Below are 13,904 nucleotides of genomic sequence, written 5' to 3' on the forward strand. Positions count from 1 at the left end.
TAAGATGGAGACAAGGGATAGACATGGCTTCCCCGGAGTTTGTTTGGTGCTGGAACAATTGGTGTGTTGGCGCTTAAAGCTTTTCTGATTGAGGCTATACAAAGAAATTGGACTTGGCTCCGTGATGCTCGGTTCTTGTGATATTTTGGGTCAAGCATCAGAGCAGGTTCTCAGGTCATTGTCACTTAAAGCCCCTGTACAGACTTTTCATTTAGTGTTGATTTTGGCGGCCCCGCTGGACGAAAGCGGTAGTGTTTTGCCGGAATGAAGACTGCATTTCCCATGAGCTCTAGCGCCCACTGTCGTGAAGACGTTTGTCTGGCCAGCGCGTGTAGATTTGTTTTGAAATTATTTTTTTTTTTTTTCTTAGCAGCTATCTGCAGCTTGCATATGGACGAGGTAATGTGTCTATTTGTATTTCTACTTAATATAATATGCCGCCGGTGAAACAAAGTAATGCTGCTGTTACACTGCAATTTCCCAGCTATATATATTACCCACGGTGCTACAGAGCTAGCGTTACAGCAAAGTCACAGTGATTGTGATGGATGTTTTGTTCTAAGTAAGAAACTGAATCATTTATAATGACAGAGGATATTACCGATGCATCGTTGCAGGTCGGTTGGGCTGATGCACACAGCTGAAATGGATGCGTGATCTAAGACGTTTGTTGTCGTTTTCACGAGTGTAGTATCTAGAGCTAATCTAGTGGTAACGTTAGCCAGCTTTGTTGTAACAACATAAATACATGTATTGCTGTAAACTACGTCCCGCATTACATTTCAGAAATGAAATAAAATTTACAAACCTGTCTAGGAGGAATCGGGCGAATTCTGGATCCGACCCTCCCTTCAAGCCCCGCAACTCTCTCCATCTCTGGAAGGAATCGCCAATGTTTATCCGTGTTTTAGCCCTAGCTCGATCGGATTCCCTCTTGGCCTTTCGTTGGTCTTCGGTTCGATTTCTTTTTCTTTTCTTGTCTCATTATCAGCCATGACAAAAGTTTTAGCTCGGTTAGCACTGGCTAGCGTAGCAACAAAACAGCTATGCTGAGTGTCGTCAGTTCCGGTCTGACTGCCGTAAATCATTTCGTCAGTGGTCCGACCCGACCAAGGCCTTTCAGAGGTATAGAATTAGACTACTTAGAAATAGCGTATCTTCACACTGATGGGCTCATTTGCTGTTGTAGGTAACAGAGACACATCAGCAGAAACCAGAGACTTTTCTATATCCAGTTAAAAACTCCGTACAGGGGCTTTAACCCTCCAGTTTAACAGAGTTGGAGAATGGCTCCCAGAGGAGCGCTGCAGCATAATGGCTCAGACACTTTTGTATGTCTTAATTCTATTATTCTGGTTTGCACCATTTTTCTATTAGTGTCATAGGTAGGCTTGAGCCATATTTCATTTTGCAGTCCTTTGAGTGATGTGACTTGGGTCAGAAGTCTTCCAGCTGAAATGATGACATTATGTGATAAGGATGTGGACTTATTAAATCTAACCTTTAGGTTAAATACACCCAAAAATGAATACTCGGCTATTATTTATTCACCCTCACGCCCATGAAAAGTCGGGGCCCACAAAACATTTCTGGAGCTTCACAGCAGTGTTGCAGCATTCTCCTAAACAACTAAAGTTTATGAAACACACAAAACTGTTATTTTTCTAAGGGAGTCTGGGGCTGATCTGGAGCTGCCTCAAATTCCTCAGGATCCCGATTGCATTAAAAATAGCGGGTGTAGATGCAAAGGCAAGACTATATCACAGGGAGAGGCTAGCTGGCTAAGCTAACAGGCTGCGGGTTGTGTCTTTATTCTCAATGCAAAGATGTGAGAATGGTATTGATGTTCTCCTCTTCAGCAACATCCAGTACGCAAAGTTTAGAACACAGGAAATGGTATTTACACAGTGTGCAGAGGAAACCTCAAGCAGGGCGTTTCCTCCCACAGCATAACGAATGAATCATCAGATGTCAGGGGATGATGTCCAGGGCTCAGGTTTAATTCATCTCAATGTAGAACATGACAAAATATTCAAACAGAGCAGTTATAACAGGGCAAGTGAGTTAAGCTAACTTAAATAACTTATAAAAACAATTCAATGCAAAAGGAAAACATGTTGACAAAACAAAAAGGGGTGTTCCTCATCACCGCCCACCATGTGACAAACTCCTGTGGTTTTTCTTTCAACCAAAATGTCTTTTCAATGTCCAGCTGTTTCCACATGTTGACTGACTTTTCGGGGGCTTTACACACACTAACCCTAACCCTATACCCTTCATGACCCACCAACAGACAGACAGTTAAACCCCAGACGAAAGCTTTGGAGGCACCGATGCTGATGTCAGGAATAAGGCCCAAACACTCACATTGCATCCACCCTGTCTCTTAGGGTCACTTGAACTTAATGCTTGGCGGTCTTAAACGATTAGTGCCTGTAAACAAAATGGACCCTAAGTGAATGTTTGATATATAAACACACACAGCCGTTTACTATCATTACTGTCATGGATGGGGTCACTGCGAAGGAGTGCTGGTAACAGTATCTGTGCAAAGAAACCCTCCACTTCCTCTTCCTTTCTACCCCACATCCTCTTTGTACTTGTATTTGATGTGTGAAGGAAACACACTGTCACACATGAAGAGGTGTAAAATTTACAGAGCATCATATTCACGCTGAAGACAAAGCAGTGATGGAAACAGTATCTGTGCAAATTAACCCTCCACTGCTTCTTCCTGTCTATTTTTTATTCCACATCCTTCTCATACTTCTATTCAGTGTGTCAAGCAAACACATTGTCATGCATGAAGACTTTGCCGAGCAGCATATTCATGGTGAAGACAAAGGAGTGATGGTAACCGTATCTGTGCAAAGATACCCTCCGTGTCTTCTTCCTGTCTGTTTTTCATCTCACAACCTCCTCATACTTCTATTCAGTGTGTCAAGCAAACACATTGTCATGTGTGAAAACTCAGTTGAAAGTTTACCGAGCAGCTCATTCACGCTGAAGACAAGCTACACATTATCATAAGTCATTTTAATATTCACTTAAGTGTGGGCGCTCACAGTGGCTGCCGCTCTCTGTGTTATTGTCTTCCTCAGAGGGATGAAAACATATGTCCAGTTTGCGGCGAAGGCGCTTGTTTAGCAGAAAGCGCCGCTTCAGTAAGATGGTGTTGTACTCCTGGGCTTTTAGCTTGGAGTAGTAATCAGAGAACTTGTTGAAGAGGAAAGAGATCGGCATGCCGTTGAGGATGATTCCAAATGAGATACAGCCGAAGGCCACAAAGCGACCTAGCATAGTGACGGGAACCACATCCCCGTAGCCCACAGTGGAGATGCTGACCTAAGAAAGAAAAGTCAACAGTCCCATATTATTCAGTGTGTTATCAGTGCTGATATCAGTGCGTCTTATTCATGAGAAGATTCTTCATACTGATTACAAACACAAGATAAGTTGTCTCTTTCCAGATAACATGCAGTAAAACTGGCATAACTGGAAGGATTTGAGTTCCATTTACTTTCATTTCCTTTGATTACTTAAAGATGGAGGAGTTTTATGCCTGAACAAAACAGAGAAACAAACTCTCTTTGTTTTCATGACAAAATAAACTGAATAAAAAAAAAACCTTAAAGGACAACACAATTCATACTGTTTTACTTTGTTTATAAGTGGCGGACCCTGCCACCTTTCTAGCTTCAAACAGTGATCTTGGGACCTTATTTTCCTCTGAGAAAAGCTTGTTTATTCAGTTGTGGAATTTCTTTTTTATTTCTGGGTTTATATTGTTGCCTAATTCATGTTGTAAATATAGACATTCTGAGTTTGAAGTTCTTACCACAATATTAGCTTACATGTGTCCACAGCTTAACGATCCAGTTGCTAGGTAATAGCAATTTCGACCTGATGACAGGCATTAAGGATAACTAACTCATCTCCTTGCCCGTGATCTCGTTTGCATTTGTAGGTCATATTGAGGCATCAGTATCAGCAAAGGACAACAGCTGTCTATGTGAAATATTCAAAGATGAGAACTTTCTGAGACCGGGTTGAAGCAGATGAGGCAGTCCCATGCAGCCGCAATTTTCAAAATGGGCGACTCGTGGTTTTTATTTTTTGTTGTTGTGGCCCAATTCAGCGCTATTGAGTCATAAAATGTTGTCACTTGGGGTTAAAATCCCAGCAGGTGATTCATGTAGCTTGAAGACGCTTCACCTCTCATCCAGGAGGCTTCTTCAGTTCTAACTAACTGGAGGGGAGTTGCAGGCTTTTAAACTCTGTGTGGGACTAAAGTGAGCGAAGGTGTGAATGGTCCTTAAACTGACAATACTGCATTGTAAGTGGGTGCTAAGGAGTGTCTTAGGCAACCTTCCATGTTTAAAGCTGGTCGCTCCAGTTTGACATGCATTCTTTTAAACTGTCTGTCTTCTCTTACCAAGTTATTAACGTTGTCCTAAAAGCACTGTAGGAATGTGTTTTGTGTCATTTGGCACTCCCCACAGTGCAAAGCCACTGACAACTTATCAAACGTAATGTAGATGCAAACTGACACAGACACACTATCAACCTATTACAAGGCACTGAACCATCGACATGATCTTCAAGCTGTTATTTTTAGGCAAAGATAATGTTGCTTAATGTTGCTGTCTGTAATGACAAACATGTTGAATCAAGTCTTTGTGACCTGGACTCGAGTTGACTCAAGTGTCTGTTTTGATGTGACTCGTGACTTGACTTGACAGAAATGACTTGAGGCAAAACTGGGACTTGACTTGAGATGTGATGACTTGAATGACGCAGAGGTAGAAGACAGGTGAGGGGACAGATGTTTGTGGATTAGGGTTAAACCTGAGGTCAAGACACTAGAGCAAGACAATGACTCATTCAGCCAGTGATACTCACCGCAGCCCACCACCAGGCATATGGGATACTGCTGATAGGAGATCCCTCAGTTTCCCGCTCGGCTGAGTGAAGAAGAGCAGAGAAAGTGAAGATTCCCATGGCAATGAAAAGGAGAATGCAAGAGGCCTGCTGGTAACACTGCCGCAGAGTGAACCCAAACGCTCTCATGCCTGTTGAGTGTCGAGCCAGCTTCAAAATCCGAAAGATCCGCAGCAGCTTGATGACTTTGAGGACCTGGCTGACCCGAGCCATGGCCCTGAGGTCTTCCTGTGCATTCGTTTCCTCAGTGTCACCAAAGACTTCAAAGACCATCTGGACAAAATAAGGCATGACTGCCACCATGTCCACAAAATTGAGTCCACTCTTCAAAAACATGTCGATGTTAGGAGTGGTGACAAGGCGAATTACATATTCAAAGGTGAAGAACACAATGGTGATCATCTCCACCCACTCCATGTGGGTCCTGTTGTTAATTCTATACTCCTGGAGTTCCTCGACCGTGTTGAGAGTCATTGCGAGGATGGAGAAGAGCACAAAAAGGTTGGAGACCACACAGAAAGCCTTTGCTAGAATTGACGAATACGGATTCTCCACAATGTTCCACAGATTTTTCCGCATATTTCCAAACATCATGTCCTTGAAACGTGCGTTGTCATACTTCGTCTCGATCTCAGCCAACAGCTCCCTCTCCACTTTCAGGTTGTCCCTCAGCTCATCGACCTTCTCCTGGAACACCATCCAGCAGCAGAGTGGTGTGTCCTTTAAGTTCAGGCCCCAGTATGCGATCTCCTCCTCGAAGTTGATGGGGCACATTTCCCGTATGATCCACAGCACCCCAGTTGTGTAGAAGTTGAAGATGTGGTGGAAGAAGTAAGGGTCACGGTCAAAGAAGAACTCATTCTTTCGCACTGAGTAGTCGTCGCACAGCATGAGGAGTTTTGTTTTGTCACTGCAGAGGGCTAATGAGCCTATTCGGGTTTGAGGATATTTTAAGGCACACCGTTTGGGTATATGAAATAACTTACCCCCAATATTAACATTGATGTGCTGATGTTGCCTTTCAGCTCCATATCCAGCTTTAGGGCCCTCTGTTCTGGGGACAGGACTGTCCAAATTCTCCAGAGATCTCCATGCTTTGACTGATTTCTCCTGGGAAAATGGGAAAGTTTTGTTGTCCTTTACACCTTTTGACAGACAGTTAACAGTTGAGCGGCGGTTTTGCAAACATCTCAGTAGTTCCTCATTCTCTAAATCCATAGCAACTGCAGTTCAAGGCAGGAAGCCGATGAAATAGAAGAAAAAGAAAAAAAGCACCAACAGGAAATGCTCCAGGAAAATGATTCTAGTGTCACATGGTATGCCCAGAAAGTGTGTGTCTGGTCCTGCAGGAACTATTATCCCGATGAATAGCAGCTCTTCCTGTTTTTCTGGCCCAGGTCTGGCTGATATTGTAGTCCAGAGAGTCATGGAGAGAGGAAGAGATTCCCCTCACTAACAGACAACGCACAGGCATTTGATTAATCAGACTGCAGGATGAGATCAAGGGCAAGCAGCAGGGTAAATCAACCCTTTAATCCCATTGGTGCCTTTCCAAGTTTCTTTAAGTAGTAGTAAATATAGGTGAGCAAGAGGGATTAGAAAATAAAGTTGATTTAAGGATTTTGAAGTGACGAAACAAAAGGCCAACTGAAGTATTGTTCTTGTTCCTCTTTGCTATGTTTTTTTCCCACTCTTATCTTCTTTCATTTCCTCATAACTCCTGTAACCTCTTATTGTAAATAGATTCTACATTCATACTTCTGAGTCCTAAAGGGGAAGTAAAACTGCTCAGAGTTGCAGAATACACTTGCAGAAAGAACACATGATGAGGCAACTGAGGTAGCAGCCTAAAGCTGTCATGAGAGCCAGATCGGGCCATAATGATATTTAGTGGATTATTGCTCTGGCTGACACCAAACTATTGTAACTTAACCATACTAGTGCAGTGCCCGTAAGAAAAGTGTATTCCTATAAAAAAGTGGGAGGTTAAGCAGCTTTTTCATGGATGGCCAAATGAGGCTGTGTTTGAAGGTGGGACGTCAGGGATATTTAGGTTTGTTGTGAAATCCGATATTCCAGGGTATAATTGGCTGTTTTTGACTATTTTTGGTGTCATTATTTTCAGCACAACCTCACATGTGTGACAGTACAGTTCTTTTTTCATTTCGACATACTGTATTAACACAATGGACCTAAAATCACAAAAAAACATAAAATCTGAGTAGAAAAAGTTAGATTTTTTTACTGTGAAAACCACAAATATGTTTAACAAACCATTTTTTTTTTACTTATAATGCAAATATAAATTGTTGTTTGCTAAATTTGTGCATACATTTAAAAAATGTACAAAGTTATATGTAACTATTTACATTTAAATGCAGGCAATGCTCAGGTCTGCCTGAGCTCCTTCCAGCTGAATAAATAGCTGGACTGCCTGCTCCACATTCAGCTTCTCCTCATTATTCTGACTTATTAAACAAAAAACCGACTCTACTACACACTAAACACACTACACCAAACACTACATAACACACTAACTATACACTCCAAACACACTAAATGTCACAAATCTCTCAACTCTCAATATCGCTGTCTACACACCGACCGTCGTTGCCTGTCAATCATCCGCCTAGGTCCCTCCCACAACTTCCTGTTCCTCAACAACCAAACTTGCTGATGGACTCTTTCGTGACAAAAGCCCGTTTTTATCGTTTCTTCCTGCACCAGACACAAAGCAAATGTGACGGCAATGTTCGCGAAAAAGCGTGGCGGACATTATTTACCCTAGGTCCGGTTTTTGACATGCCGATGCGTCCGGTCCGTCGCCTCGGGCGGTGGGCCATGTAGCTAGCCGCTAGCAGCTAGCTAGCGGCTAGCTACACATGAACATCCACAGATTCCGATTCCACTTTGTTGTCCGCGCGTCTCCGGATCTCCTCAGACCCGAACAGACTCGGTCCGGACTCGTTTAATCTCATTAATCCACAACAGTCAATTTAGATGCACAGAACAGAACAGAAAGGACCAAACCGCCGGCAAAATCCCGGTCCAGCTCGCGCCGCTGCAGGTATAAATCCGCTTGTTTCTTCAGGTATGTTGTGGGCTTGAGCTCTGCATGATTGATTGATGATTGGCTCTGGTGCGCACGTGGCCACGGTGTGCAGTGATTGGCTCTGGTGCGCACGTGACTGTGGTGGCTCCGGTGGACAATGCTTGCAGAATTTGTAAAGCATTTATGAAATAATTTATTCACATTATCATTGCAGTCCAAGCAAATGCTTAGTTGCACACCACTGAACCACGCAGCAGCCATGTTGAAAGTCTCAGGTCAGTCTGATCCTGATCCGCAGAGATATTTGAGGAACACACACACACACACACACACACACACACACACACACACACAGACAGACAGAGTTTTCTTGCTTTTATAGAGAGATTATCACAGCAAACTGTTTCTTTTTGGTTTTGGACAGTTGGTCTGTCAAAACACACACTTTGAAGGAATCACTGTGGGATCTAGAAAGTACTGAGAGTCTATATTGACACATTTTTTGATAATTTAATTTGATTAACTTTAGTTAATTGATATTACAGCTTATTATTTAATTGGAAATTGTTGTTGACAATGTAAAAGGGTGAGTCAACATTACAATTAAGAACTGTAGGTTGATGGTTACATGTTTTTGTAAAATTTCTGTGTGGTCGTCCATGATATTGTCATTTTTAATGAAACATTAGCCCCTACCTATTTTTTTGTATTTTTTTGGTTATACTTCTCTTTGTGTTCCCCCTGAACTCTAAGTGAAGTGTGCCTTGAAGGAGGGTGTAGTGGAAGTGACAGGGGGAGGTTTGGGACATGTCTACTCCATCCTTCAGTTCCAACTTCCTTTGGGGCTCCACATCAAATGATTTGGATGGTTCAAAGCACACAGTGGACTAAAAAGATACCCTATGGAGGTAGTTAGAAGCATTGAACTCCTATTTTGTTGCTGTGAAAAATGTTTTTATTCAATAGATTCAGCTCTTAATGATAATTACAACCAGGGTTTGAGTGTGTTGTATGTTCAGAGATGGAAAAGTAACAGACGGCAATACAGTGAACAGGGCTGAAAAGCAGCTGGAAAAAAACTTAAACAAAACTAATTCTGGATGCTGGTCAAATGACTCCAAAGACATTTTTGGAAAAGATATTCAATGTCTTTAAATTGAATTGACAGTTGCAGGTTAAAGTTGCAGCTCTAGATGAACAGCGGAAGTATTACATCATTTCCTGTTGGTGTAAAATGTCGAAAGGGTAACTCCACCATATTTTATTCATTAAAGTGTGTTAACAGGTCTACAGGTAGGGCCGTTTCTGTCTTTTTGGGGGCCCTATGCAAGATGGTGTTTGGGGGCCCCTATTTTGTCAAACTACGATGGATAGTGTTACATGCTCCCCCCCTGCTGGAGGTGATATATATGACCAGGGTCTAATGTTCCTTTGTTTTGTGCTCCCTCCCAGGTGGCCCTAATTTGATTCAGGGGGAGGACCTATTAAGAGGGAGAGAAAGGTGGCAGACTCTCTCTCACTTCTCCTGCTGCCAGCCTGAGCTGAAACTTGAGTTTCGGCTGTCTGATCTAAAATGTATCAGTTTTGTGTCCTCAGCTTACGGTGTGTTTTGGTGGGCCCGGCAGCCCCTGTTTTCGCGGCTTTGTTTCTTTAGTGGTAGTTTGGGTGACCCTAGGTTAGAGGGGAGAGCCCAGGTCCTACGACCCTTTTTGGGTTGACCTGGGTGGCTCCCCTTCCGTTTTTGTTTTTTCCTTTTGGCCGGCTCACCAACCTCTTGGGTTACTAAAAGTGTCTGTGCTCAATAAATGGACTGATTATCGTGACTGTATTGTCTACTCGATTATGTTGGGCCCTCTGGGGGACGAGCTACATTAGGGGGTCGTAACAGATAGATTCCTAACCCTTTTAGTGATACACAAAGACATCCACAAACATTTTAAGAGGAAAACAGGCTAGAGAGAGTGAAAACCTCTCAAATTAAAATCAAACATCTTAAATTGACCCACCCGAGCAAGTTGAACTGATAGAACATGATAATACAAGGTAAACAATGTGGATCCTCTACAGGTGAATACATGATAATACAGTTCAATACAGCTCAAAATGATGCAGTGTTTCTCAAAAATGTTTATTTTAAATTGTAGACATTTTTAAACTTAAACATCCTGGTCCGGCGGTGCTGGAGGCAGCTGTGCTGCTTCCTGGTCCGCGGCTCCAGAATATTTCAGAACTGCTCCTGCAAAGACGAAACTCCTGAGGTTACCAAGCAAAATAGATCCTAAGCAAATATCCATACTATATAACTGAGTTATGTTACACTAATGCAGAAATTCATGATCTGTTTTTCTATTAAACATTGTAATATTCAGCACAGTGTCCCTTTAAAGCACCCAATTTCAAAGTTCTGACTTTTAAGCAGTTTTCAACACATTGCACTTGTTAGAGTAATAAAAAAAGATAAATGACTTATGAGCATTATGTGATATTGAAGGAATATTTCTGTGTATATTTCGCAGGGTATTACAAAGTAGACTACTTGTGCCTAACTGATGATATGGTCTTAACCTATCTTCTGTGGGCAGAACTAATGGTCATATATAGTACAGTTTACTTTAAATTTACTTTAATTTGTGTTATTATGATTCTTTTGAATAAAACAAAATAATACATAAAAACCATAACTAAACTGTAGGCATGTAGACAAATTTGTTCAAATTACATTGTCACATTAAATATTCTAATAAACGTGGTATAAAGACGCAACTAACTCAGTAGAGTTAACAATAATCCACTCAGAGCAATAATCCACTGCCACAATAGTCCATAGTAATCCACAATAGGCCTAATATGTATTAGTGTTGTTTAGCACACTTCACATTACAGACCTATAAACTGAGGACACACTAAAATAATCCTAAAGTAATGTTACGTAGCAAGTATTTAGCAGCATAGGAGGTCTATGACGGAACAGCAGCTCCCACTGGATGAGGATACAGCAGACATGTCAGACATCTGCCTAACAACACACCCTCCCTCCCAAATATAATGCCAACAAACTGGACCTACTTTAATTCACCAGAACGGGTGTCACTTCAGTCAATCAATCTGATGACTTCACATGTGATATATACATTTTATTTGAGCCCTTTCCTAAAGCAAACACTTAAGATAGCTAAAGATTCATCATTAAAGCTCCTCCTCCTCCCACATCATGATAACAAACCTTAACTTCATCCTATGAGCGCCTGTCTTCTTCTAGTTTCTCTTTTCCTGTTTCTGAACCAGATGAATGGTTTGTGTTGATGCCATGCCGTGAAGGACCGGTACCGGCGGCTCAGCGCAGCCTCTCCTCGCTTAGTAGTACTGGTCGTCATAGCAACTCACTTTTCAAAACCTTGTGCCTACATTACCCACAATGCAGTTAGGCTACTATGTGGCATCACTGGAGGCAATTTATTTCGCGACATACAGTTTCCCCTGGAGCCTCATAATGCTTTATACTACTATTTTCACATGTTGTATAGAGCAGTTCTCCCAAAGACCTGTGAACACACTTAAATGTCTTAATTTGATGGCGGTATCCTTCAAGTGCTCTAAAACTGGTTCTTATCTGAGGGTGGATGACCATTATTTGACTGTAAACTAATTTGCAATGCTAACATATTCCGATAGCTGTGATATTGCCTATATGTACACATTTGACCTTTTTTTGTGTTTGCATGCTTATATTTGCTAATTAGCACTAAACACAAGTAGAGCTGATCCTTTAGGAAGGTTGTTAGTTGTGTGGGTGTTTATACTTTAACCAAAGTATTGGGCAAATAACAATTTGCATGAAATCAAACATTGACTATCTTTTTATGCCTTAATAAACCGGATTAACAAATTGTCTTTGATTTCATGACTGAATAAACTGAATAAACAAACTGACCTTAAAGGAAAACACAACTTTGTTTGCATTTTTTAATTTCGTTGTGGGGACCTTATTTTCCTCTGAGAACAGCGTGTCTATTCAGTTTTGGAAAAAATAAATTATTTCTGAGTTTGTATTATGAACTCATTAATATTGTCAATATCAGATGACAGCTCTGACCTGATCAGACACATATCAAACATGCTTCTGTCTGCCACAGGCTTAAAGGACACTCTTGTTTCACTAAGGAATGTTCTTCTGTTAAATTGGACTTTTTACGATCTACAAATTTGACTTGAGTCTCAAGAATATAAAACGGGTGCTGTAAAGCTACATCCACTATATTTATCAACTGTATTTTCAATGTGTGATTATGATAAAGCTGCACCAAGAAACATAAAATGTTTGACGTCAGATTCTTCTGATAACAAATCCCAGTAACAATAAAGACCCATTATGTACACTGTTGGTCATCATCTTCATCCCTCGCTTTCATTTATACCACAAGAGGCACCAGCTGGTATAAAACTGTTTATTTTGTTTCTGTTCAGTTGTTTAAGCATTAAGAAGTGACAGCAATCATCAATTCAACTTCTCTATATCCTAAAAGTACATGTGTTTACAAACTCATAGATTTTTTTGCAAAAAATTGCTGTTTACATTGGACAAAAAGTTGTTGATTTCCTCATCAGTTATTGGTTTTGGTTTCTGAGAAAAGAAAGTGACACAAAGCAAAGCTCATTTAAGGGTTGTTCTATGAAGTGAAATGAAGTGACCTTGAGATGTCAGAAAAGGAAACAAGGAAATATCATGAAACGGCAACGTTGGCTACAAAACAGACGGGATGAACAGGGAGTGGTAGCAGCTTGCAACAAAATGAGTCATGATCAGATAAGAAAAGGCTACGACCAGGGTTCAGGGTGTGATGATGAGAATAAATGTAGAAAACATTTCACAACAAAAATCAAAACATTAATACAATCCCAAACTCTAAAGGGAGATAAAACATACACATGATTACCTTTTGTTCAACTTTGCACACCAAACTTATGATCTACTCAAGTTACTACCTGATTGAGATGAAACTCTGTCCAGTCAAGTCAAGTATATTTCTACAGCACCTTTAAAACAACATGAGTTGACTTAAGTGCTTTACAAACAGAAACAAAAGAAAATAAGGTCAACAGAGCAGACAATAGAGGATTGGGCATACGTTCAGGATAAAATCCCTTTAAAAACAAGCAAAAACAGCTATTATGAGAGCGCATTAAGTAGCAGTTTAAGAATAATTAAAAGCCAAAGAAGGGAGGTCCTGAGCTGAGCTGTGGCAGATCTGATGTGATGGGGTGGTTTGTTCCACAGGCTGGGACCCACAACAGAGAAATCGAGGACACGCTTGAGCTTTCATTGAATCCGAGGGGTGACCAGAAATGACTGGTCAGAGGGCCATGAGTGGTCTCGATGAGGTGCAGGGAATTAAAATGTCAGATAAATAAGAGGGAGACAATCCACAGAGTGCTTTAAAAAACAAAAACTATGAAATTAACAGGTTGACACTTAAAGTTTTATTGGAATTATGCCATGAACTCCAGCTGCTTAAAGAAGACTTCTTTTTTTTTTTTTTTGGCCTTTGTATGGCTTTATTGATAGGACAGCTTCAGAGATGACAGGAAACAGGATGACAGAGAGGGGAAGGTGACACGCAGCAAAGGGCCCCAAAGGCCAGGACTTAAAGCCGGCGAGGACAAAGCCTCTGTGCATGGGACGCCCAATCTACCAACTGAGCTGATGGGCGCCCCACCCCCTGACTTCTTATAGTGCCATCAGCCAAGAAGAGAAAAGTTTCATAATGAAACTTGCAGGCTTGTTGGACTGAGCTGAGTGACCCTTCAGTTCCACAGTGGACTAAAAAGATACCCTATAGAAGCACTAACTCCTATGTTGTTGCTGTGGAAAAAGTTTTATTCAATAGATTTAGCTCTTATTGATAATTACAAC

At 41.3% G+C, this 13,904-nt stretch overlaps 1 protein-coding gene across 1 annotated transcript; it reads right to left on the bottom strand.

The window, feature by feature from the left end:
• Positions 1–1,971: 1,971 nt before the first annotated feature.
• Positions 1,972–6,382, bottom strand: LOC115591020 (potassium voltage-gated channel subfamily V member 2-like). Its single transcript, XM_030432596.1, has 2 exons — positions 4,903–6,382; positions 1,972–3,345 (listed from the first exon to the last, which is right to left on the bottom strand). The coding sequence occupies exons 1-2, from the start codon at positions 6,157–6,159 to the stop codon at positions 3,037–3,039; spliced, it is 1,566 nt and encodes a 521-aa protein (XP_030288456.1). The 5' UTR covers positions 6,160–6,382; the 3' UTR covers positions 1,972–3,036.
• Between the last annotated feature and the right edge of the window lie 7,522 nt (positions 6,383–13,904).

The sequence above is a fragment of the Sparus aurata genome, chromosome 11 (assembly GCF_900880675.1).
Source record: "Sparus aurata chromosome 11, fSpaAur1.1, whole genome shotgun sequence".
NCBI classification, from domain to species: Eukaryota; Metazoa; Chordata; class Actinopteri; order Spariformes; family Sparidae; genus Sparus; species Sparus aurata.

Excerpts from the sequence above, each read along its gene's own strand:
- LOC115591020 (XM_030432596.1), bottom strand. The coding sequence starts at position 6,159 with ATGGATTTAGAGAATGAGGAACTACTGAGATGTTTGCAAAACCGCCGC. Across the intron at positions 3,346-4,902 it reads ATGCCTGGTGGTGGGCTGCG|GTCAGCATCTCCACTGTGGG; the intron begins GTGAGTATCACT and ends TTTCTTTCTTAG.